Source organism: Marmota flaviventris, chromosome 3, assembly GCF_047511675.1.
Source record: "Marmota flaviventris isolate mMarFla1 chromosome 3, mMarFla1.hap1, whole genome shotgun sequence".
Taxonomy (NCBI): Eukaryota; Metazoa; Chordata; class Mammalia; order Rodentia; family Sciuridae; genus Marmota; species Marmota flaviventris.
In genome coordinates, this window is record NC_092500.1 from 131660437 (window position 1) to 131687564 (window position 27128).

At 35.0% G+C, this 27128-nt stretch overlaps 1 protein-coding gene across 2 annotated transcripts in view; it reads right to left on the reverse strand.

The window, feature by feature from the left end:
* Window positions 1–4185: 4185 nt before the first annotated feature.
* Window positions 4186–27128, reverse strand: part of Tnks (tankyrase) — a 207707-nt gene continuing 184764 nt past the window's right edge. Inside the window, exons 21-28 of one of the 2 annotated variants that reach the window (XM_027922696.3) lie at window positions 22909–23029; window positions 21863–21960; window positions 20445–20519; window positions 19271–19376; window positions 18558–18744; window positions 15314–15470; window positions 9632–9731; window positions 4186–6712 (exon numbers count right to left, since the gene is read on the reverse strand). In XM_027922696.3, coding sequence (XP_027778497.1) covers window positions 9645–9731; window positions 15314–15470; window positions 18558–18744; window positions 19271–19376; window positions 20445–20519; window positions 21863–21960; window positions 22909–23029 — 831 coding nt within the window. In that variant the 3' untranslated portion in view covers window positions 4186–6712; window positions 9632–9644. Of the gene's footprint in view, window positions 9732–15313; window positions 15471–18557; window positions 18745–19270; window positions 19377–20444; window positions 20520–21862; window positions 21961–22908; window positions 23030–27128 lie in introns of both variants that reach the window. The other variant, XM_027922695.3, reaches the window with a different exon arrangement.

Sequence of the window (27128 nt, forward strand, 5' to 3'; positions counted from 1 at the left end):
CATGGCCTTTTCTATTCTTCGCGTCTCTCTTTAAAATACACATTTTTAAAAAGGGCACTCTTAGAAATATAGCAAAATTGAGCAGGAAGTACATAGAATTCCCATATACCTCTCTTTCCCACCAGTCAACATTCCCCACTATAGCAGCACATTTGTTACAGCTGATGACATCCACATTGCCCACTGTCCATAGTTTATATCAGGGATCACTTTTGGTGTACATTCTATGGGTTTTGACATTTGTATAACAATATGTATCCACTGTAACAAACAGAGCAGTTTCGCTGTCTTAAAAATCTTCTGTGCTATGCTTATTCACATCTCTGAACTTCTGTCTCCATATATTTAATTTGCATTTTTCTGATGATACATGATGATGAACAAATTTTCATGATTATTGGACATCTATATATCTTTAGAGTGGTGTCTAGTATGACCTTTTGTCTATTTTTTGATCATTTTTTTTCATTTTCCTGTTGAGTTTTTATGAGTTTTCTATTTTGGGTTAGCTGTTTAACAGATGTAACTTTTGCAAATACTTTCTTCCAACATGTGGCTTGTCTTCTCTTTCACTTGACAATGTTGTTCACACAGCAAAAGTTTTAAATTTTAATGAAGCTTATCAATCCTTTCTTTCACACATACCTTTGGTGTTTAGCTAAAAAAAGTGATGGCCATAAGCCAAAGTCTTCTTATTTTCTTGGTTATCTTCCAGGAGTTTGTTTTATGTTTTACATTTAGATCTGCTACCATTTTAGTTTTGGTAAAGGACATAAAGTCTATCCCTAGATTCTTTTTTTTTTTTGGCCTGTGGTTGGCTAGTCGTTCCGTCCCCTGTATTGCCTTTGCTGTTTGGTCAAAGATCAGTTGATTATGTGGGTTTATTGCTGGGCCTTCGACTCTGTTCCACTCATCTGACTGACTATTCCTTCACCAGTACCATACCATCTTGATTACCATGGCTTTATAATAAATATTAGAGTTAGGTAGTATCTGTCTTCCAACTTTGTTCTTTAACATTGTGTAGGATATTCTGGGTCTTTTTCCTTTCTATATAAACTTTGTAATCAGGTTGTTGATATGCACAAAATATACTACCAAAATACATCAACAGAAGGTACTTTCCCATGAATAGCCCACGTAAGTCAAAGTTATTAAGTCTCACTTACACAAGTACAGATTCCAATCTACTTTTTATATCCCCCTTTTTAAAAAACTGAGGTATAACCTCAATTATATGTGCAAATTTTAAATGTAGAGCTCAAGGAATTTTATGTATGTATACACTTATGTAGCCACTATCCAGAACAAGATATGGAATATTTCCAGGACCTAGCAGGGTTCCTCTTGCCCTTTCCCAGCCCATAGCATCTTCACACATACTCCTCTCATTACTCTCGTTCACATTCTTGTATGTTCATCAATAAAATAATGCAGCTAGACCAGATGATCTCTGAAGACTCATTCTAATTTTCAGTCTATGCGTTATTCTCCATTTACATCTTCATCCTATAATATGTGACCAGCTTAGAGTGATTTACCAGGACTCATCTATACACCCTTTATTAAAGATTGATCTGCCAATATGCTAGTTTACTCAAGTGCATTCTGGAAATAGAACCAATGTTCAGGGCACTGCGAAAGGCTATATTGGGGATCCAATGGCCTGGGCCATTTTAAAAAAAAGAACCATCTGATTAGAGAGAGGTCAGACACACACAGATAGCTAAACAATAATAGTTGACAATAAAAATAACATTCATCACGATTAACTAGTTTGGAAGAGTTCAATTAAAACAATTGTTGAAGAAATCTTTTGCCTTTCTCTCACTCCTGGCTATCACCATGAGATAACACTATTAGATGGTAATGACGGAATCAGATTCAACTCAACAACTCCTTCTCCCAACTCCTTCCCCTACATTTGCCTTGGGTCTGTGGTAGTCTTCCAAAGTCTAATCCAGATCTTGTTTTAGGTTTTCCTTTCCGAGTATTTGGGTAAATGCATTGTACTGTGATCATTGATAATAGACGATATTCCAAATGTAAATTCCTATAAAACTCTCCATTCTCATTACCGCATCCATAGGGAGCAACCAAAACTTTAGATCTGATTTTGGACTTCCGGTTCTACTCTGCAGCACCCTGGGCTTCAATCCAGCAGAAAACTCTTCAAGGGGTCTAAGCCAATTATGCAGATTTTATTTCTTCTAATCCCCTTTCTGGCCAACCATGTGCTTTCTCTTTGGGAATGGGAAGGACAATGGAGTCAGTTTTTGGATTACAAAACCAAAACCAAAACCCACTTGCTGTAAATTTAGACAATTTCTCAGAGACTATGAAACATAGTAATAAGTGTACTCATTTTTAAAGAGGAGGAAACAGGCACTGGGAGGAAACTGCCCACTGGTTCTATGGTTAGCAAGTGGAGACTGGGGTCTTATTTAATCCAAATAGTGTTTCAACAAATTAGCTGCACTAACAGACTTATCTAGTCATCTACATTCATTGTGCTTTCATTTTCTCCTAGCACCTCAAAAGCATTTGATTTGTCTAACTTTGATATCTTCCAAACTATTTGGCAGATAGTATTCCTGTTTAGTGAACACGAAAGTAGAGGCATAGAGCACTCCTGGAGTTATGAAGGAACCTAGGGGTATGCAGCAGACACTGGTTTCCTGACAACTTTGGCCTCTCCATGCCCTCAATGATTCCATCCACTGTTACCTTACTTTTATTACTTTTGACTTGTAAGCAAAATTATGAACGTAAACAGATTTACTTTATAAATAAGTCCTCAGCCAGGAAAAGTATGTAAAGAATCCAATTAACAAAATCAACATGTGACCTACTACCATATTTGAAGCAGTTTTATGGTGGAAATTGGCCCAAATGAAGACATACACCCTTTCTACTTCCTTTTCCTATGTCCAGACCTTCAGAGCAGATGCCAATCAGAAACCCTGGCAGTGAGGTCCTAACTGGATGGGAGGAGATTATCTCTTTTATTATTTCCAATGTAGAATCAGGTGCCTTTAACACGGAAGTCTTTTGAGCTCTTTAGGATTATAAAATGAGGAAGAGTGAGCCAAACCAAAAGATAAAGGTTTACTGTGCTATAAATGGGGTATACTGCCTCTACTCTGAGATGTGTCCCAAGAACCCAAGCACTATAGGCAATGGAATTAAAAAACAGTTCTTTAAAATTTGCTGCCTAAGAAACACCCATCCCTTTATATTGATTGGATTTATTTTTAAATAAAATTATTTGCAAGAAAAATAAATCCTATCTAGCAAGTGATTTGTAGCCTTCTGCCTCTGCCCTTTAGCTAAGTAACCACCCACTGTGGTTTTGAGTTGTAAAATCAGATATTTCTGTATCATCAAGCAAAACCAAGCTGTTGAAATTCTGTTATTTTAAAGTCCACTTGCTTTCTGTGCACAATTCAGATATTCTAGTTTTCTAACAGGATAATCAAAGCAGAGCACCTGAGTCTAAAAGCGTTTAGAATTTGATCTCATGAGACACTGGTGACATAAAATCACATAATGGCATCAACTCTTTTTGTTTACATTTCTACATACTGAGACTCTACACATGGTCAGAGGTTGGTACATAGTAACAATGCTGGGTCTGATAGGGGAAAGTATTTTGAGATAAGCCCGTCTCAAAATAAAAACCAAAGAAGGCTGGGGATGTGGCTCAGGGGGAAAAAAAAAGAAAGAACTTGGAGATCCAAGTAAGGAGAAATGATGGGGGAAGAAATGGTAAAATTCCCCCATTCTCTATGCCAGGCACTGTGTTAGGTCTTTAATATTTACCATGACTTAAGTTGGTTTTCTTTCCCTTCCCTTCTCCAATGTGAGAGGTGGACAGAGGGAGCCTCTGAGAAGTCCAACCAAGAGGTCCTATGAGCTGCCCTTCGAACTGGTGTGAGCTCTGACTCTGGTTCACTGCCTTTTAAGAGATGTTTCTTGAAAGAACCCATGTTTCTCTTGCCATTGCTATACTTTCGTAAACTCCCACACTGGCTAAAGTGAGGATAAGGCACCTCAAACCCAGATCTTACTAGGAAAACAGAAGGAGTGTGGCTATGTGAATTCCATGGTTTCAGGTCATTTGTGTGGGGTTGGTCAGAATGAAATGAAAGGAAAATACTTAAGAGCTGTTATCTACACATAGTATACTTTACAAATGTTTTTATTGAATATTAATCAATTACAAGTACTGTAAGTTAGACGTTAAGCCAAAGCACAATTACAGGTTAAATATGATCACAAATATGTTTTAAATAGAAACCTACCATGGAGGCAGGTAAAGTTCCTTGATGCCCTCTTTTGGAAATAAATAGAGGGTGAGAGAAAAAAGGTCTTCTATTCCAGGCAAACGATAATGAAGACTAGAAGAATTTACATGCTGTAAGTGGTTTTCCATGACTAATTCAGTAGAATTGCCAGATTTAGAAAAAGACAAAATCCAGGTGTTCAATTAAATTTGAATTTCACATAAACATTGAATAGTTCTTTTTTTTTTTTAATGATAAGGGTATGCCAAATTTTGCATGAAATGTACTTAAGCTAAAAAATTGTCTGAAATTCAAATTTAACTGGGCATCTTGAGTTTTATCTGGCAATCCTACAAATAGACAAATGTAAAAAGAAAGAAGCAGGGGTTGGAACCACCTGCCACTGGTGGGTCACAGACTAAAAATAAAAACAACACCAATAACAAACCAAAGGGTCACTACATTGGTTACTTACACAGACAAACATCACAATGAGAAATACAATTACTACTCCAAATGCTGCTGCCAGGAAACACTCTAATTTCCTCCAAGCTGGTTTTGTAAATGTTTTTGAGAAACCTTGTTGATCAAAGTACCTTTTCAGTTTTGTAGGTGACAAAGACAAATATTACTACCACAAAGATAAGCTTAAACCAATGGGAGCAGAAGCAGGTATCATATGCACATTAAGTGTTCTATGTAATGAACACAATGGTTATATGGTCAAGGTCATTTTCTGGATCTAGGCTACTACTTAACTTCACTGAGGTGTTTTCTAGTTTTTCATCCAGAACTTTGGGAGAGGTGAGAGGGTGTGAGGTGGAGAGGTGAGAGGGTGTGTGGGTTACATCCCACTACAATGTTTAACTGCAGTTCTCTGCAAAGCTCTGAATCAACCAAGGGCATTCGTTGCTGTATATGGAAATGAGTATACAGATAAAGAAAACTCTTTGAAAGGATGGTGGTAGGTAGATGTGGCAATGTGAAAAGAGAAAGAATGAAGAGTCAAAATGCATCTTCTCCAGTGTGTCATTTCATAGGAGGCCAAACTCTAGGCAGAAGACTAAAGCTGGTCACAGCATAACAATATTGGGTCTTACAGAATATATAAAATTTTCAGGCTCTGAAAGGTTTTCAGTGTAATACAACATAGTTTATATTTTAAAATGATTAAAAAACAACTTCATATCATTCAAATTCTTCAAGATATTAAGTTATTATATATCAACTTAACAGGCTTTAAATGAAGTCTTTCTAGCATTTCTCCAAACTGTAAGGTCTGGTAGCTGATGAATTTCAGATACGGACACATTGGAATGGACTATTATGTCAGCCCCACTGTAGGTGAGGGAGTATTACTTATGAAATAGACCCTTGTGAAATAAGCTTAACAGATATGAAATACATGGAGATATGCCTGACTCATGTACACTTTTCAACATTTATTAGAATATAAAAGGTTAAAAAGTTTCTGCCACAGTTAAGGCTTTCTTATTTAGAAATATTTACTTGTCTATTAAATGCAGAATGCATGAGTTGCTTGAAGAAACCTCACTTTTTAGGATGGTATTTTTTTTGAATGCATTACGTTGTCATATGCTAGATGTGTCAAATGATAGCTCAAACATTACTTTCATTTTTTTGTCATTGATTTGACATCAAACAAAATTAATTTCAGCCTTTAAATAAATTTCTGACATGTAAAACCCTATTTTAATGTTGGTTTTGAATATAAGCTGAATGACTAAAGTCTAAAACTCTACACAAGCTAATTAGGCTGACAGAAAACACAGTAAGAAGGCTGTTATCATAGCTATCACACTAACGGGATGTGAACACACTGGGGAAAAGTGATTAAAAATACACCATTTCTGTTTGCAAGGCCATTTATAGGAATCCAGACAGTGCACATGTTTGAAAAGGGTGGGGGGAGCAATATCCAATAATCCTTCGTGCAATAGGGAAATATACTGCAATAGAGAAAAACCTAGACAACTTCTTGCATTCTTATGTTGTTTTCTAGTGTTAACCAAAATTTTATTTTTTTGTATAATATCTGTGATAGAATGTTAATCTATATTACTTTTTTTGCTTGTCACATTCAGGCATTTCTCTGTATATTCTAATGTACTTTGCTATTTTGAGAGCAAGGGGACATGGCTAACATCAAGCTCAATGATGCACAAGGATGCCGTTTCATGAAGACATTGGTATTGTTTATTCTACTTATGCTGCTTGAAAAGCTAGGAATTCTAAGTTCCAAGAATGAAAAGGAAAATAAGAATCTTGGTTGTACTGTTGTAATTTTGCATAGAATTAAACTCTGGGTTCCATGCTGTCATTCGGTTAGAATCTTCTGAGGAGAGTGCATGAGGCCTCCAAGTTCTGGTTTGATATGAAAATGGAGAAGTACCTAGATTTCTTTTCTAAGATGAAGAAAGAAGGACACTGAGTGAGATCAAAGGCAATGTTTGGAACTATTTTAAATTCTTGACTAGCAATCTGGGGAAAACTGAAGGTCAAGTACAAGGAGAAAAGTGTCTAGGACACTTAATTTATAGCTATGTATCCAGTTGGCCAAAACCTGGTAAACTGGAACCATCAGGTCTAGACAGAACCCCTTTGATTTACAGCTGTGGTAAAACTGGTGGAGATGTTCAGATTCTCTCTTCCATTTCGTTTGAGAAACACATCATTTTAGGGAAGTCCCGATCTTGCTAGTATTTCTATATATTGCAGACACAAGAAATTAAATACATTTCAGCTTAATTTAATGCCAGAGGTTCTTCTTACTACTCTGAAAAAGTAATTTCCAAATGTAATAAATTTTTGCCAACTTTTGAGCATACTCATGATGACGCTTGGTTTTCAAGTTTTGAAAAAATGTCTTGGTTCTTGTGATACCTCCCTTAACCCACATTCTTCAGCAGAAAATATAATATTCTTTCAAAAACTACTGCATACTTGAATGATTACAAGACCAGAGGCACTGCAAACACCCCCCACTACACAGCATCTTTTCTCAGTACACAAAACATCAGACATGTAACACCGGCAGTTTAAATAATGAACCACAGTTCACTTTCCCAAGTGTAAGGCTCAAGTTTAAAACTGGAACATCCGTTAATCTGGTCAGTGTGATGGAAACAACACAACATATAACCACAGTTGGGTAGTGGTTTATCTTTTTAATGAAGCTATTAAGTTTTCCATATCTATATCATATTAATTCTTTTACGTAACTAAAAATCACAGCTGTTTTTACCATTTAAAACTATGCCAGGGGATGGGGCAAGTAATGCACACTTCACGACTACTGAAAACCACACAGATGGCAATTTCTTCAACCCCTTGTTACACACAGCAAAAGAGAAGGGAAGGAAGGAAAAAAAAACCCTCTTAGTATCAATTTTGGAAGCTTTATATGGACTTCTAGTGCTACTAAACATGTAGCCAAGACACAAACACCCAGCCTGGGTCTGAAACTTCAGTAGAAGCAACAACTGAGGTTAATATTCTTAATTTAATTTTGAGGACCCATGCAAGATTCAGCTACAAAATTTAAACTACTCTGTGGATGCTTAGTTCTAGCATTGTACTCAAGCAGGAAAAAAAAAAAAAAAAAAAAAAAAAAGAAGAAAAAAAAAGGAAAGAGAGAGAGCAAAATGTGTATATCAAGACCTATTTCTAGAATTTTTGCATGTAACCATTTTATTTCACTTCTGGAGATTAAAGGAGGTCACAGCTTCATCAGCCTGCATTAAAATAACAACAACAAACCCAGATTAGTTTTTAGGACGTTAAATTGAAATGGCAAGTTTGTGTCATACCGTTTTTCCTATTTTCCCACCATGTTTATGCTTCTTTTGCTTCAGAGCTGAGTAGATGTACAGCATGTCAAGTAAATAAAACAATGCACGCAGTTTCTTTTTGAAAATTAAGGTGAACAGGGCAATGTAAGAACTGTAGGAGATAATTTTTTGTGTCAATGTGCACTTGGCAACTGTTGATTAAAACAAGCAGTACTTTCACAAAGAAAACAGTATGGTACTTCTTTACCATCTTCATTTAAAAAAATAACTGAAAGGCTTTGGTTTCAATTTTTGTTTTCCTTGTCTAAATATATTAAGAAGTTTGAAGCAATGATTCAAAAATTTAGTGCAGGGATCTTTATAAACTATTTGAGGCATGCCACTCAAAATAAATCTGGAGTAAAAAAAAGTTCTTGCATTTGTGTACATCTATTTACTACATAGGATCTTTCTAAACTAAAGAGACAATAAAGAAATAATTTTTGGGACTCTAATGAAGTAAAATTCCATTGACTTTGGAAATAAGGCAGCTAATTTTGGGGGCGACAATTCTGGTGGTACAGATTAAGTGAAGGGAATATTTATTTATTCTCTGAGGAGTCCTGTCGCTCCTTCTGGGCTACAATGATAGAGAATCACTTGGTCCTCTCTGTTCTTAATGCTGCTCCTCCTCCCCAGCCTCTCCAGTCATTTCACCTGGGAACTGAAGTCATAATCCCCTCACTCTAACATTTCCCTGGCTATGCTCTCCTGGGATTTCCAGCACTATCCTGAACAACCCTGCAGCGGGGCTTGTTTTGGAAAGAGCAAGAAGTCGTCCCCAGCTTTGACGTTGTCTCAAATTGGGAGCTCTCTTGTCAGATGGGCCAATTCATTAAAGGAAACTAAAACTTGATGCTTTTCCTTTTCATCTTGATTTTTGTTATCAAGAAGTACAGATACAAAATCAAACACAAAATGTGGAAATAGAATTTTGCTCAGCCAGAAGCTTGGGCTGCACTGTTAATGATTTTAGTCAGTATAACTCTGTGCAAAATATCCTCAGGAAGGCTCTGGCTCATTTTCAAAATAACCAAAAAACAAACAAAATAAACAAAACCCCCAGCATCAATGATGTGTGTTTGGACAAAATTAAAAATGAGCCTGTGCATATTTGCTATATCCACATGCCATATCTAACAAAGCAAATGTAGTGTGTAAGTTGTGAACATTTGAAACAATATTGGTACGTCTTCTCTTTTTTCCATTTCCAAATGTAGATCAAAGCGACCTTGCTTTAGAAATGGATAACTGCAATGGAAATGAGCCTGAGATATGTTAAAAGGCCGCCCCTGTAAACATTTCCTCAAAGGGAACAGTAGCAGTTGAGTATGTATCAGTTACTCATACTATATTCATCACTATAGCAATGCTTTATAAAAGACAAACAGCTTATTTCTAGGCTGTCAGGGATTTACAGAATATTGATTTTTGTTGTTGTTGGAAATAATCCACTGTAATCCAGTCCCAGGTTTGAATCGACTTGGTCTTTACCAGTGGGCATTCACTAGGTCTTCTGCTCTGCGGCTGTTGAGGTCTGTGAAGGAGCTTCTGGCTTCATGATCTGGTAGGTGATAAGATACTCTGGGTATGCCTGTTACGGACAAAAAGAAAAGCAACTCATTCTTCTGACAGGTACAATTGTAAAGCCTTATTTAATGTGGAAGCTTCAGAGGTTACTGATTGTAAACAATATTCTACATAGACCTAGAACCCTACAAAATCCAATCTTATAACAGGTGTCTGAACAACGAGGAGGTTCACCTGCTTGTTTGTATATAGACGTATAAATCTCACAATATAGAAAACTGGATGTTGTTTCTGCTTTTGTGTGTGTGTGGTGCTGGGGATGAAACCCAGGGTCTTGCACATGCTAGGCAAGTGCTCACCATTGACCCATACCTCCAATCCCCTAATTCTACTTTAAAAACTATAGTTACATTCTGTTCATCCCTTCTTACAGAGTCACATGCCATAAACAGGAAAACAACTACACAAGGCAGCACTATATCTGTTATACAGCACAGTACTGTCACATAGTATGTGGTCAATAAAAGTCTGTTAAATGAAAGAAGAATTCTGCCCAACTGAGTTCAGTCAGATTAATCATAGAAAATGATGCAACCTTCTGAGCTTGGAGAAAGGGTGAATGTGTTGAGTCTCCCATAACCTAGAGGAAACAGTTTGGGGACCATTTTAAGAAACAAATTACATGCATCATATTTGGGAAAGATAATAGCTCAGATTTAGACTTGCTCCCTGCCCCCAGCACTTCTTTTTTCTTTTTTTAAATTCTTGCAATTAATAAAACAAAGTTCAATAAATGGAATGGGATGAGCACTTCTCCATAGGAGCAGAAAAATGAAGGCTGACCAGAGAAAACATTACAAATCTTAACCAGAAATCACTATGAAGATAGCTACTGGAAAGAAAGGAGGAACAAAAAAAACCCCTTAGTTTGTTTACTATGCAAAATTCTTCAACCCTAAATATAAACATGAGATAAAACTAGGCTTAGTATTTCAGAGTGTCCTGTGGCTGAAAAATAATACTTCTTGGTACTCAAAATGTTTTCGGGTCCCAAAATAATTTGTTGAATCCTGACCTATAAATTACTTGCATACAGACACGGGATAAAAAAAAAAAAAAAAAAACTGAATAATTTTAACATTTAAAAAGCAAAATACAAAAAAACAAACAAAACCTTGTGATAGAGTTACTGAATTTTTGTCGCTCTTTCTTTTTATAAAAGCTGGGGAGGATATTTAAGTTGCTCCAGTTGGCCCTGAACTCAAGATCTTTCTTCCTGAGTAACTGGGATTATAAGTGTGTGCCACTGTACCTGGCTTGAATCCTTTATAACTAGTATACTTTGATCCTAGGTGACAGAAATTACTACACATCTATGTCTTAGCTTTCCTCATCTATTAATGTGAACAGTAATAATACCTGGATTTTTATGAGGACTAAATACTAAGGTCTTACAATAGATCTGTCATAGTAAGAATTCAATGAGTTGCTTATTACTATTAATGTTAGTACCATCATTATCATTCAACATAGAGAGATGTGCCTCCTAAGATGTCTCAGCTAGTATTTTAAAAAGAAAATAAACATAAATGTATTTTAAAAAGTTGATATGCATGTATAGAGCCATTATCATTCATTGGGTTCTTTTCCAAAATTTCAGTCTGCTCTGGTTTGAGTTAAAAATCGCAATGATCCATCAATTAGTATGTTTTTTGGAATAATCAAGATCAACTATCTCTTGACTTTCTAAGTTGAATAACTGAAGAGTCTGTAATGTTACTTTATTATAATTTGCATACTGCTTAATTCTTGAAATGCTTTTAATGCATTTTAGTTTTTTAGGTACTAAAACAAGCCGGGTCAGACGCTTACTATTAATTCTAGAGTTTAGTGTAAAGAATGTAACAAATCTCATATACTTATAGAAAATGGAAACACGGAGTAGTTAATCAGATGGTTTAATGGTCAAGAAAAGAATCTTAAGGTTGGTGAGGAGCACATACTATATGTTAAAAGTGAGCATGAAGCTTGTTCCTAGTTCTTATGTCCCAATGAAGTTTACTCCCTCTGATACTTGGTATGATGCCTTCTTTTATGCTTGTAGATAAGCTGCTTAAACACAGAAGTCAGGAACGCTGATATACACATTTTGGTAGCTCACTGTTTAAGATGATCTCTGACATATGTAAACTTTTGTCAGATTCTAAGATTCTAATGGCATTGATTACTTCAAGGCCCTTATTAATGAGTGCTACTGTTCCTACTAATTAGGTTATTGAATTGTTTCTGTGTACAGTTAAGACACCAATTAGTCATATCAAAGTTCAAAGGGATTTAAAGGAAAGAAATCATTAAACTACAAGACTAAAAGGGACTAGGATGGACATTACTTCCTGTTAAGTTACTTTAAGTCCATGCTGGTTATAAAAAACAGAATTTTTTCTTGTTTTATGTTCCTAAAAGTCAACAACCACTCTGGTTAATTCACATTCAGGACATTTTCCTTAATCCAAATTCCTAATGCTAAAATTTAAACTCAAATGCTCTGTTTATTTCTCATAGTGATGAAGAAGGGACTGTCATACACTCTTGAGTAATTCTGTATAATGGAAAACCATTCTATAGTCTGTTCTTCTCCAGGTTAAATGTTCTGCATTTTTCAGACCATTTCAGTAAAACAGGCAAACTCTCCGTAGCAACCAAGAGAGAATCTCTCTCCTTTATGTCTAATGTGAAGTGTAAAACACATAAACATACTCCTGATATTTTAAGTTCAATGTATGTTATAATGAGAGCCATTCTTTTCAAGTGTAGCTTACCTATCAATTTTTTTTAAATCCTAAGGAAATAATCCCGCTAATAAATAATATTCCTTACATCAATCTTCTGAAAATAACATCTATGTGTTCTTGAAAGTGTCAAACACTAAGAATAAAGATGACTTTGTAACTAAGGAGAGTGATATAAAAGTTGGGAAAGGAAAATTGCATAAAGTCAGAAAAAATCATTCACCAGAAACTGTTCAATTAGTAGACACTACATTTATTAACACTATCCATGAAGGCAAGAATACTTGGATGTGGAAGAATGAGTATCCTTCCCTGAAATAAAATGAACACTAAGAATTGCTTTTTTTTTTTTTTTTGGTTGAGGGGAGGTTGGTTATTGGGGATTGAACCCAGAGGGGTATCCCACTGAGCTAAATTGCCAGACTTTTAAAAGTTACCAAGTCAACTTTTACTTGGGAAATAGTTGAATGATTTGTTTCAGACATGTAAACTTACTTTTATTTTCTAAGCATTTCTTATTATTTCTTTCAATCCAAATGAAGAGATAAATGTTTACCATAGATAACTTATAATATATTTAGAAATGAAAGATAAAGAAAACAAATCACTTATAATCTCAATACAAGGCAATAACAGGCATATTATTACACTAAAATTTAACCTATGTTGTTGAATTAAAAACATTTTTTTTGGTTGTAGATGGACACAATACCTTTATTTTTATTTACTTATTTTTTTAATGTAGTGCCGAGGATTGAACCCAGTGCCTCACACATGCTAGGTGAGTGTTCTATAACTGAGCCACACCCCAGTGCCTATTCTGCTGAATATTTAGGTTATTTTTTTCATTATGATAAACAACAATCTTATGTGTGACAATCACTGATTATATCTAATACAAATTTCCACAAGTATAAATACTGATTCAAAGTAAAAACATTTTCTCTGCAAGTCTGGAATTTGCAATTTAAACAGAAAAATGGAAAATTTTTTGTTTGTTTTTCTAAACTTATCTGGAAACAACTACAAATTTAAATTGCAAGTTAATATGGTACCCACACACCTATATAACTTTTACCCAGATCCATCTCATTTGCTTTATAATTTTCACCTCCCTCATCTCCATCTAGATATATATACATGTACATCCTTCTACAAAATCACACACACCTATTTATTTTTTCCTGAAACATTTAAGTTATATACTCATAAATATGATGCCAGTTTGTCTTTCCTAAAAATAGATAATTTGTATTGTATCAACATTATAATTTCACATTGATAAAATACTTTTTTCTATCTACTGTTCCAGTTTTATCAGTTGATCTAATAGTGTCCTCTCACTTCCAGTACCAACAAATTTTAGGGGCCACATTTATCTGGAAAATTTCTTGTCTTACTCTTTTGTAATACTGACAGTTTTGAAAAATCAATCTTTCCACATGAAAAAAAAAACCAAAAAACGTTCATTTTGATTAGACTTATATATTTTGGGCCTGAATATGGCATAGATGACGTTGGTGCCCTTCTTAGGATAGCTCTCTGGAGACATGCTATATGCCCATCTGTCCCTCATGTTAATTTTAATTATCTGTTCAAGGCACTGTCCTCTTTCTTCAATGTGCAATTAGTGTTTCCCCCCTCTTTTGTAACTCTGTAATAAAAAGATGATACAAATATTCTCCTTTTGAAATTAGCACCTAAATTTAGCAGTCATATAATGGTTCAAAATGGTAATTTTTCCAACTCCAATATTCTCTCCAGAACTATCCATTTGTCCTTGACATCCTACTGTGATCAAGAGCCTCCCTTCCTCCCTCATTTATTTATCCTTTATTATCAGAACAGAATAATAAATTCCTATTTTTTCCCCCAAAAGTTTAAAATTCATTACTGTACTTATTTTGGTGTTTAACTGTCAAGTGGGAGCTCCTTCAAGCTGGCTTCTGTATCTTTGTGATGTGCCCCTATGGTTTTGTTTTATTTATTTTTGAGCAGTGGCATAACAAGATATCTAAGGTCCACCCTGTACCTAATTCAGCCCTTAAATTACCTGTTTCTTTAAGAAGGCTTTGTTCCTTCTAGTTGGGAATTTTATAAGAGATTAAGACCTGGGCTCAGTTTCATTTACATTTAAGCACATATGTTTGTGTGGACATATATGTGTATAAATTTCTTATCTCTGCCTGATGAAAGCAATAGCAGTAAGCAATACTATAAGTTTTTTTTTCATCATGGGATTCATTTGAAATTCAACAAAGATTATAAAATTTTTGTTTTCAGACACACTGGAAGCAGTACTGTGAGAGTTAAAGATAGGTTTGAATTAAGTATATATTTCCATAAGTATTTTTTCCAATTTTACTTCGGAGCCCCAAGCAGTTGACAAAATAAAATATACTGCAGCTTTATGACTGAGAAAGCTACAGTACTATGATCAGAATTATAGGTTCAAATCATATAACCAGCCATGGTAAGTACACCCATGAAGAAGATCCATCAAATGGCAGCTGCTCTTAGCTCTTCACTGCTTTCTTGGGTCATCAAACACTATAGAACATTAATTCAGAACAGCTACCATCAAGAGCAGCATGAGACCTAAGATTTTATTTCTCAGCTGTCCTTTTTCTTTCAGTCTTTCATATAAAAAAAGCCATTACCTGGCTGACAGGTAACTGATGCAAAGTTAATGTCAAAGAATCACATCTTTATTTTGTGCCTGAAGTGAGAAGTGATAAATGGTACCAATGAGGTGTATATTTTATTAAAAGGTTTTCTTAAGTCTTATAAATAAGTCTCATATTCTGTAATGACATGTTTAGTAACTTTGATTATGCATATTTGATGAGTAACATACCTGTTCTCCTCTGTATATAACATACTCAGCATATGCCAGCCCATTGACACTTGGTCTCCCAATAACTGAGTGATGACCTGGAGGGGCATGGGCCATCTTCATGGTGCTGAATTGCAGAAAGGATTTTCCAAGGGTCACTCTACAGAAAAGCATTTGTCTAAATAAAAAGAGAAAGCAATGCTTTGAAGGAAGCTGTAAATGTTGGTTTTGAATTTTTTTAAATATTTATTTTTTAGTTGTAGTTGGACATAATACCTTTATTTTATTTATTTTTATGAGGATTGAACCCAGGGCCTCCCATGTGCTAGGCAAGCGTTCTACTGCTCAGCCACAACCCCAGCCCTGGTTTTGAATTATTTACAAAAATCTTAACACAAGCAAAGCTAACTTGCATGTCGCTTTCAAATTTTAGGTCTAGGAATGGTATGGGATATGACATATAATTTATTATAAATAATTATCAGGCTTAATAGTTCTAGTTTAAAGTAGTTTTGGTGTGGCTCAGAAATCACCCATAGAAAATAACTGGTATTAGGTTGTGTCTAATGGGAAAAGGGAAATACTAGAGGAAACTGAGTGTTGTATGAATAAACAGGTTGAATATAAAGAGACCAAGAAAATGGAAACAGCATCTGAAATTAAGATTAGATTTATTTACTATGGGAAAACAGTAAAAAATGAGATAAGATAAATAGTATTAATAAAAGTGAACCATTAACAAAAAAACTTGGCTTAAATGTACAGCTGGAAGTCATACTATTTGGGTAAATATGAATTTGGGCAGATGTCACAAAAAGTATGAAAGGTTGATGAGAAAGAAAATTATATAACTATAGCCCATGGACCCAATTCTCCTGACTGCCACCTGTTTTGTAAATACAATTTTATAGAACAAACCCATGCATTTGTTTCCAAATGAGTCTACGGCTGCTTTTGCATTACAAGTGAGAGCTAAGTCATTATGACAGGGAAAAAATGACCTGCAAAAATAATAACTATCTAGCCCTTTAAAGAAAAATTCAACCCCTAATCTGAGAGATAAACAATTTAGCTAATTAATACAATTAGTCATACAGTTAAATGTGAATAGTTATTATTCAAATAATTTGCTTTTAGTAATAAAGTATGATCTTTGTGTTATGACCAGAGATATTTTGAGCCAATTAAAAATTTGCATTGAATCTATTAGCATGACTGAGTACTGCCTGAACTTGCTTTTTTAGTTGGGTGCCACCTATTCTCTTTTAGGTCCCAGAGAAATAGGTCTTGCTCTATATTGGCAGTTTTTTTTTTTTTTTTTTTTTGAGTTCTATCTCTACAGTAGTGGCAGTAATGTATTGTCATTAGGTTCTGAGAATCCTTGTCTATTGATTGGGGAAACACACCTTTTGACCAAACAGGTCCTGGCTTCTAGCTTTCTGCTTCCTGCCCCAAAGCTTTACTGTTGGCTGGTGAGGATAGAAGATGCACGACCTGCCTAGCCAGCCCATGAGACTGCAGGTTAAAGATGAGCAGATGGAGAGTACCAGCTCATGTCTGCTCACCTGGCATGACTTGCAGACTGTGATACATTATGCAGTAGATAAAATGTAGGGGTACTAATTCCCTGGGGCAAATGTTGGTCAATGCAAGACAGGAGCCAGTAGATAAATTCATCCCTACTGATATACTACTATTCTGAAATACAAAATATAATTCCTACAGCTTCTCTGAAGATGTCTCATGGGCTGAGCAAACAATAGCACTTGTTAGGAAATGATGGTGACCTAGCTTCTAGATGCACATCATTGTTTTCTCTGCCTCTTTTTCTACCTGTCTTTTGTGCCCTCGTTCCCAGTTACTTGTGACTGTACTTGCCAAAGAAGTACTAGTCATGTGCTTTAGTTTCAAGCTGTTTTTGAAGAAATGCTGGCGAAGACATAAACTTACGTGTCTCACTTAAATGAGTGATTGCTAATTCCCATCTAGGTTCACATTTTTTTTTTTTTTTTTTTTGGTAATGGAGACTGAACCTAGGGGAGCTTTACTACACAGCTATATCCCCAGTCCTTTTGAATTTTTGATAAAGTTGTTGAGGTTGACCTCAAACCTGTGATCCTCCTGCCTCAGTCTCCCTCATCCTCTTGAGTCACTGGGAATATAGGGGTGTGCTACTTGGCTAGGTTCACTTTGATTGCTTATTTAGGTTTTTTCTTTTGTCTCCACAGGAGTTATGTTTGAAGCAATGTAGCTTTTGTATGCTATATATCCTTAGCAATTTGTGTGTTCTTAACCAGAGAGGTCTTATAGGAAAGAAGTTTCCTTCTGACCATATGGCATCTGTCTTAGAACTACTGATGACTAGAAATTTTTTCACAATATAGCTGAGAGAGATAAGTTTTAAGATCAATTGCTATAAGGAATTTCAAGGATATATGAATTTTTTTAAGGTCTTGACTGAATAAAAATATTTCTCATGAAGCTGACTGCAAAAATAAATTTGATTAGTTTAAAAAATGTAATAAATTCTGATCTTTGTAAAGTATGATTCTTTTGTATTTTGATTATCAGGGGAAACATTTTTTTCCCCCACTGACTTCAGAGAAGTCAGGGATGAATGGAGTTGAACCTGGAAATCAAACATGGTTTGTGCTACTTCCTTGAAACTTCACACACTGAATTTGTTCTCAGTGAGGGCACCATGCTTTGTTCCTAGCTGAAGTAGCCATTATTCTCTCCACCTTCTGAATTTTAAAATCCTATTTAAAATTCTGATGTTCATTTGACTGTCACTAATTGCAAAGTTGATATTTTAAAGTTGAACTTTTCAAGGTTAATTATATGTCCTGTCCTAATGTGAACAATTCACTAGCAAGCTCAGAAGCAAATTAAAGAGCCTCCTTGTTTACAGAAGTTGTCTTAGTTCAAATGTGATGAGAACTGGAGTGTCTTTGTTCTGTAGAAGTCATTTTCAGTCTTGTCTTGATTAAGAAGAAAGGCACGTGAACATCAGGGAGAAAAGCCCAGATGCAGGGAGGTTCATTACAATTCATGGTTGGTATACATGTATCTGGTTTTTACGTGGTATTAGCTTTGCCATCATTGCTCCTATTAGAGGAGAAGGTGGTCAGCTGTTCTTACCTCACCGCTAAGCCTTACTTATTAGAAGTGAGATTCAAGGATAACCCGTGACTTCTGCAGAGCCCCCAAAACTAATCAGGTTAGTTGATGGTAGCCACTGTTACACTATAGGTAGGATGCTCACCTATGACATATATAACATGACCTGTCTTTGTGTGTGGGGCAGCCTGTTCCTCCTCCAATCCCATAAACATACTGGTTGCTTTTTGAGGAGTTTTCAGCAAAATAAATCCCAGCTCCAAACATTCCTCCTATATATGCATGACGCTCATCAAAGCCTTTATGAATAATGGCATTAATGAATGGAGAACCTAAAAACAGAAAAACAAAGATTAGTCTTTGAGCACTTTTCTGGAATTCCAATTAACTTCATTCTATCTGAACTGAGAGTTAATATTAAGAAATAATGCATACATGAAAAGTTTATTTTGGCCTATTATAAGTTATTTTAATGTATTAGAATTGTATAATTAACATGGATTTTGCAGATGGCATGGGATTTTTAGACAGCAAAGTGCAATGTGGCTATGAAAACAGACTATTTTACATGCTATTTGCATGTAACAAATTACAACAAAAAATAACTAGATGGCTCAACTTGCTCAACTGAAGTTCTGAAATAATCTGAGAAATTATTTTCATTGCATATGCCTTGGAAAGCCTGTACTAACATGTAATGCATTAGAAACCCAGTACAAACAATCATTTGGGCTGAAAAAAGAAAACCAAAACAAGCAATTTTAACACAATTGTAATATAGTCAATCATGTAACTTTCTCACTTTATTAATTTTGCAAAAGCCCAGAGGGATGTCTATAATAATTGCATGCTACTCACCATGAAATAACATGCGCTCATTGTGATGGTTGTGATTCTCTTCAGATACTTCTTTTTGTCTGTGACAGAATCGTTCCCTCAATTTCTTGTTGACAACCTTCTGAATCTTTATGGATGAAGAACAAAGTAGCTAATTATTAGCAAAATAAAAGTCTATGATTTAAAATGAAAACTATGCTTTCCTTTAGCCAGAGATGGGGGTATCAAATTTTTTTTTAGATCTATTTGTTTAAGACATTATTTAAAAAGATAAGGTTGCCAGGCATGGTGGTGCACACCTGTAAAGCCCAGCGACTTGGGAGGCCGAGGCAGGAGGACAGAGTTTGAGGCCAGCCTCTGCAACTTAGTTAGACCCTGACACAAATTAAAAAATAAAAATGGCCGGGAATTTAATGTAGCTCAGTGATAGAGCATCCCTGGGTTCCATCTATGGTACCTAAATAAACAAAGGAAAAAGTTGCCATGTCAGTGGAATTCTGTTAATGTGCTAGCTTTTAGTGACAAATTTTTAGTTAAAAGTTTTTACTTATTCCATACCACACCAGGTTCTTGCTTCAAAAGGTTATTTCTAGGTTCCTCCCTAGACTTAATAAATTTTATAAGATAGGGGCCTAGAAATCCATGTTTCTAAAAAAGTTTGCTGGGTAATTATGACATGTACCAGTATAATTTCCACAGATCCATAACTTAAGGAGTTAAATTCATTCTCAACAGATTTTATTCATCTTCATAATACCCCTCTGAAAAAAGTAAATAATAGTTACTTAATTCCATATTTTAAATTATGATACTAAGATTAAGAGATATATGTATTCTGGTATCATTGACTCAAGGAGATTGACAATCTAAGCCTTAAATGCTACTTTCAAATGATTAAAAAAAAATTACCATCAGCTATGGTCTGAATTTACATATAAGTTAGGAGACGCACATTCATACAAGAGTCATCAGTTCAGACTGATACAGCTTTCTGCTTGCAGCTTTAATGCTTTCAGGGTGTCTCAAAGGGATTGGAGATTATATTGTATTGAGGACAATGACACTTTATCTCTGGGTATAAGTAATTATCTTTGACAGTTTGAAAATATGAGTTTTTAAAGCAAAATTTTAATCGTCAAGAATTTTCAGGCAAGCCTTAAAATCTAATTTACACCATAAAAGTTTTTGAACTTACTCGAATGACATTGTATCTGTTGAAAATGCCACCAGCATTGCCACCATCTCTGTGTTCTCGAATGGTACTCTGCATCTATAGAAAAAAATAATTAACAGTAAAAATATGCTAGTGTATAATTCTAAAGATATTCTTTCTGTTGTCTTCAACATGTCAATTTTCTATATGGTAAGTCTAATATCTGGTACTAATAAATAGGAGTTCACTATAAATTGGTCAACAAACTTAATGGATAAGTATTTCTGGTGAGAGAAGTCATAAACATTAAATTTGTGCATTTTTTGTTTCTCTGTTCTTCCACTCTACAAACAAAAAGTAATTATCAAAAAGAAAACGTTTTAAAAACCCAAGTGTCTTGGGCTGGGGATGTAGCTCAAAGGTAAAACAGTTATTTTGTATGGATACTTGCCAGGCTCAATCTCCGTCACTGCATTAAAAACAACAAAAACAACAGCAACAAAAATACAAAAAAAAAAAAAAAGTTTCTGACAGAACTGATTCATAGAGTGAATTCTCTATTCACTGCTCCTTTTGGGAAGATAGTCAACAAATTTTACATCATCTGAATTGACTACTGGAAGGATAATTAGGCAATAAAACACTAGAAGATGTGATATTTTCTTGATATGGTGACTAAGTATGAGCTGAAAGACTTCTCTTAGTGAGTAATGTTCTTGAGTTCTCTAATGTAATTTCCTAGTGTGGGAATGGAAATTGTATGAGCGTTGATTAAAAAAAAAACAAAAAACAAACAAATAAATGTAAACATATGCTTTATGCTTAGTATTTGCATAATAATGAAATTGGGCAGCTGATTTACAATAATGGAATTAGGCACTTCATTTATTATCAGTAATAAGAGAGGCATAAACTTTCTGAAGAGAGGGAATCATCTATGCCTTCTATCTACCAGGAGGTTCACAGAAACAGCCTTACTATGGTGCTTAAAATAATTGTGCCTGGAGGAATGAAATGCACTTCAAAATTATGTGGCACACGTCTGAAGCATATATGAAAATTCTGTATATTATAACTGCATGAAAATACAAATTAGAAGATATTCGCATCTATGAGGCAAGACTGTCACTCCACATCAATCTTAGGTAGTATTCTAATATAAGAAAATAGTTCTAATAAGAGCCTTACTTGCATGAGTTTCAAGGAAAACTCTGGAATATAAAATAACAGACCTGCCCCATACCCTGAACAACCTAGGTTTATGATATGAAAGCAATGTGACATGGTCCTAACCCAAAGTCATATTTCAATTTTGCTATATTCTATTACATTGGCTAAAGGATACTAAATAATAATCAAGAGACCAGAAAGCAATACAAGATGATCTTATGTCTCCTAGAAAAATAGGTTTAATCACAGGTTTCAGGAAAAAAGAATTATAAACTTTTAATGTTCATTACCTCTTCTTCTACTGACTGATATTCTTTATCTTCTGGAGCAAGATCTAGCAAAATAGTTCCCTGATTTACACAGTGAAAAGTCAAATAAGGATTGGTTCCTGTAGGAGAGAAAAATTAACATATAAAACTTAAGTCCATACTATTTAGGCTCTGAATATAGCAATGAATATTCAGGTTCTAAATATAGCAATGTAGCAGATTTAAAATATAAAATTGTCCTCTAAAAATTTTTTGGGGAGAGCTTGAAATGGTCACTTATAATAGCTTTATAATACATTATCCTTGTTAATTTCATGGATAATTTAAAATATAGATAAATAAGACTCAAATTTAAAACTTCCTTAGTTTCATGCCACTGTTAAATTTTTATCAATTCTATAAATTAACTAATTCAAGTTGTTTCATTTCTCTTCCTCTGCTTTCCTACTGTGAAAGTATATTTAACAAATAAATATAAAAAGAGAAAGAGAAAGATAAGAGGCCTGTAACAGCAAAGGACAATGGGAAAAGACTGAGCTGACAGTCATGAGGGAGGGAGAAAAGTTCATTAAGAGATAAGAAAGAGAGGTCACATTATGAACAGCTAGGTTATAAGTGTCAGATTTTATTCTAAAAGCAACAAACCCTATTGAAGGGTTTTAAAGGAATGGAATAATGTGATCATACCTTCATTTTGAAAAGTCCTCTGGTTACAGTGTAGAGAAGGTACTGGAGGGAGGCAAAGGTGAAGGTTGGTAACAAGCTGGAGAGTGGTTGGGACAGTTCAGAAGAGTGATGGGAGCGTGGTTAAGTGAAAGTAGTGGGAAAAGACAGAAGTATAGAGATTGCAGAGAAATTTAGGATATAAAGTATACAGAGAGAAAGGAGAATGACTTTCAGATTTTTGAAGACAGTGAGAATACAATGCAAATGACTGAGATGGGAAGGCAAGAGGTACTGTACCAATATTACATTGCATGGACTCTGTGGACAGACTGCCTGGGCTGGTGCCAGCCCTGACGTTTAACTTATATCACTAATCTGAAATTATTTTCTGAATAGCTTACCTTGCTGTCCACCTAAAAGTCTTTCTACTCCTTTGATTAATTTGTGGCGGTGTCCATATGCATTGATGCCTATTTCTTTCAATTCTTCATGACCCATATCAGCCAAAACATCTAATGTAATCTGAAAAATGAAAAAAAAAAATAGTAGCTAAATCTTAACAGCTCTTTAGAAGACAAAAGCTCTTCCATTTGTCTACATTGCTATAACTACCATACAAATTAAACTTTTGTTTCCTATATAAACATGATCTGATAATTTTCTTAAATGTCGCCTTGATAATTTTAACAGCTCTTTTTCTTACTTGAAATATTCCTTAATTGGCTTTTAGTTGATGAAGAATAAAAGCATCTCAGAAATATAAAATGAACACTGCTGTTATTTCTTTTTGATTGTTAAATTCTATCTTCTGCTCGCCTCCAGATATAGGTAGGATCAGTAGATTGAAAGTGGAGACATTCAAGATCCTAGTATCCAGCAGTTAAAGGAAATGAATAGCGAGGAAAGGGAGACGTGCATGGTAAAATTAAACAGAATGCAGAAAAAGGAATTAGCAGTCTTAGATAAGCAGATGTTAGGCAAAAGAACTTCCCAGTGCTAAGAAATAGTAAATTCAGGAATAGGTTGCCTTAGAAAGGAGAGAGATTTAGCTATGAAGTATTAAATTAGATTATAGAACATAGAGAAGCTGTATTAAAAACTCCAATTTGGCTTACAAAAAGGAGAGTAGGTGGTTTTTAAACTCTCATAAATTTTCAGACTTAACAACCCCTGGGCCTCACAGTCTATTTTTTGCATAGAAGAGTGGTCTTTAAAAATTTTTGGTATTTATCCCTGTAGATGGAGATGATTAGTTGGCTCAAAATTACCTAAAACTTTTGTGGACTAAAGTAACTGTGACTCTACTACCACCCAGTGGCAGTGTTCTGAATACACAGGATGAAATCTCAGCCACATTTCCTGAAAGCTGAACCTGTTATTTTCCATCCAGAGGTAGGCCCTGTGATATTCATGTACTAGTTTACAAGATTAGCCTTTGATGTCTCTTTCCTTGGAAAATAGAAATCCTTTTATAGATACTCTTTCTCTAACTCAAATTTACCCATAGCTTTTTTCTTCCTTTAGACTTGCATATAGCATTCAAAAACCTGACAAATTAGGCCTAGAGCTCTGCTGATTTTTATCATCAGAGTGAAAGATTATATAATGAGTCTGATCATCTCTGTGCAGTGATCATACATTATATCACTCATTCTTTGAAGTAATTTACTATATTGCTTCTAAGTGGCCATTTAAGAAATAATTACTCCATTGCACAAAATGGGCAATTCACTTCCAATCACCCAAAGGAAGTTTTCAGCAGAGCTTTTAAAACAGTGGCAATTCTGAAAAACTCATTTTTGAAAAAAAGAATAGTTCACAAAATAAAAGGGGTCTTTACATTTTTAGCTAGATATGATTTGCATTTAGCTAGATATGATTTAATATAATTTGCAAGCTGTGTTATTGATATGCTATTTTTTCTTCTAAATGTTCTAAACATCAGTTTTTGTAAGGTTGACAAAAAAGCAGGATCTCATAGTTATGTGGTAATTTCAACTCAAAGACTCCTCATTTTCTCAATTGATACATGTAATGTATATATGAAGGAAGCAGAAACCATGTTGGGGGGAAAAATCGCACTATTTTCAACGATATTCTAAATTAGTAATGCACAATGTTCAATATTTGTCCTTCTTAGAGTTCTAGCCATACAATGAATAAAAAAAACCCTGACAAACCACCCTAACCAACAAAACGCACTGACAGATTGATACCTGCAAGGCATTTAGTTTAGAAAGAAGGGTTTAGAGGAAGTCTCTACTGTAGAAAGCAAAACAAACTCTAACATGCCTCCTAGTATTTGTGTCCTGATTGAAATTCCTTCCTCATAAGTGTGGGCTAAACTTACTAATTTCTAACAAATATAATATGGCAGAAGTAATAGATATTGCTTTTTACACTGGTTTACAAAAAGTCTGTGTGGCTTCTCTCCTAGGTGTTCATTTCATGGATTGCTCATCTGGGGGAAACTAGCTGCCATGTGGGGCAGATGGATGCCATGATTACCAACTTTTTTTTTTTTTGGTGCTGGGGATTGAACCCAGGGCCTTGTGCATGTGAGGCAAGCACTCTACCAAGTGAGCTATATCCCCAGCACCCCTAACTTCTTATGTTCATACCTTTGTGTGTTCCTTCTCCTAGAGTGTGGGTTTACCTTGTGACTTACTTTTACCAAGAAAATAAAGCAAAGATGATGGGATGGTAACTACCAGACCCTCTCTCTCCTTTGCTGATTAAAAAAAAAAACAAAAAAAAGTCATATTAGAGAGGCCACATGGTAATAAGGCCTTCAGTTCAACAGGTTGAATTCTACCAATAACATGTGAACCTGGAAGGAGATCCCTTCCCAATTGAGCCTTTTTTTTTAAAATTCTTCCCTTCTTTCTTTCTTTTTTTTTTGTTTTGTTACTGGGGATTGAACTCAGAAGCTCTTAACTACTGAACCACATCCCCAGCCCTTTTAATATTTTTATTTAGAGACAGGGTCTCACTAAGTTGCTTAAAGCCTTGCTAAATTGCTGAGGTTGGCTGTTAACTTGAAACCCTCCTTGCCTCAGCCTCCTGAACTGCTGGGATTACACGCCTGACCCAATTGAGTCTTCAGTTATCATTGCTGGCTAAAATCTTGATGGCAGCCTCTGAGAGACTCTGAAGCAAGAAGACACAACTAAGCAGGGCACATTCTTATTCCACAAATGTGTGTTATTTTAAGCTGATAAATTTGTGGTATTGTCAAGTAGCGATAGGTAATATGCATGTCATAAAGTCACCCTGTGCAAGGCCCACAGGTAAGGAATCAAAGCCAGTTAAAAATGTTAGTGAACTTAGAAGTAGATCCTGATGTTTGCCAGTTGGGTTTCCAGATTAGAATGCAGTTATGGCTGACAGCTTAATTAAAAAAAAATTTTTTTTTAGATGAACATGGACATAATACCTTTGTTTTACTTATTTATTTATTTTATGCGGTGCTGAGGATGGAGTGCCTCACATGTACAAGGCAAGTACTCTGTCACTGAGCCACAGCCCCTGACAGCTTAATTTTTGAGAGACCTTGAGGCACCCAACTAAGCTATGATTGGATTCTTAACCCACAAATATTGTGAGACAATAAATGTTTGTTATTTTAAGCCACAGTATTTTGGAATAATTTCTGTTACACAGCAGTGGACTACTAATACACCTATGCTATATTGGCATTGGTCCAATTTGATGTAATCCAAGAAAATATATATTAAGTTGCATAGAAAGACAGGAAAAATCCAGAAATAGTTACCATTTGGAATCTGAAAAAGAAAAAAGGGCCAACTTCATATACTTGTAATTGAATATATATTATTCTTGCAGTTCCACCGTTCATTCACCCAATATTTGTGCTTGCAATCTATTAAGTGCAGTTCAAAGCACTTCATTTAACTTTTACTTCTTTTAACCTCACAAGGAACCATGAAAGTACTATTAATGACCTCATGAGGAAATGCAAGCTCCAAAATCCTGTAAAGATAGTACACAAAAGAGCTGAGAGGGTGGGGATTTAGAAAGCGGTAAAGCATATGCCTAACAATATGTGAGGTCCTGGGTTCAATTCCCAGCACTTCAAAAAAGGAAAAAAAAGTACAAGATGTTTGACATATCATATCTGCTTGACAAATATTAGAAGATCTGAGATATATAGCCATTTCTTTCTTTTTCCTGTTCTTATTTCTGAAAAGAGATGGCTAGAAAGCTAACCTTAACTACACACATACACACACTAAATTTAGTTGTTTTGAGTTACATGGTGCCCAATTTATACCCATATTTACCAGGCAGTTGGCTAGTAGAAACCTTAAATAACAAACAAGGGAATTTAGATTTGTTTATTCATTTATCCATAAAATGTTTAATGAGTATCTCTTATATGCTAAGTATTTCTTTTAAAAGGGAAATAAGCATTTCACTTAATTCTAAAACAACTCTTAGAATACTGAGTTAAGGAGTTTAGATGGTAACAAAAAGGCCCTGGGAAGTGTTTTTAGCAGACTAACATAATTAAGTTGTATTTCAAGATGACACTGGTGGCATTATGAAGGGCAGGCTTGGAAGGAAGGGTGACTTGGAACAAGATATGAAAGAAATGAAC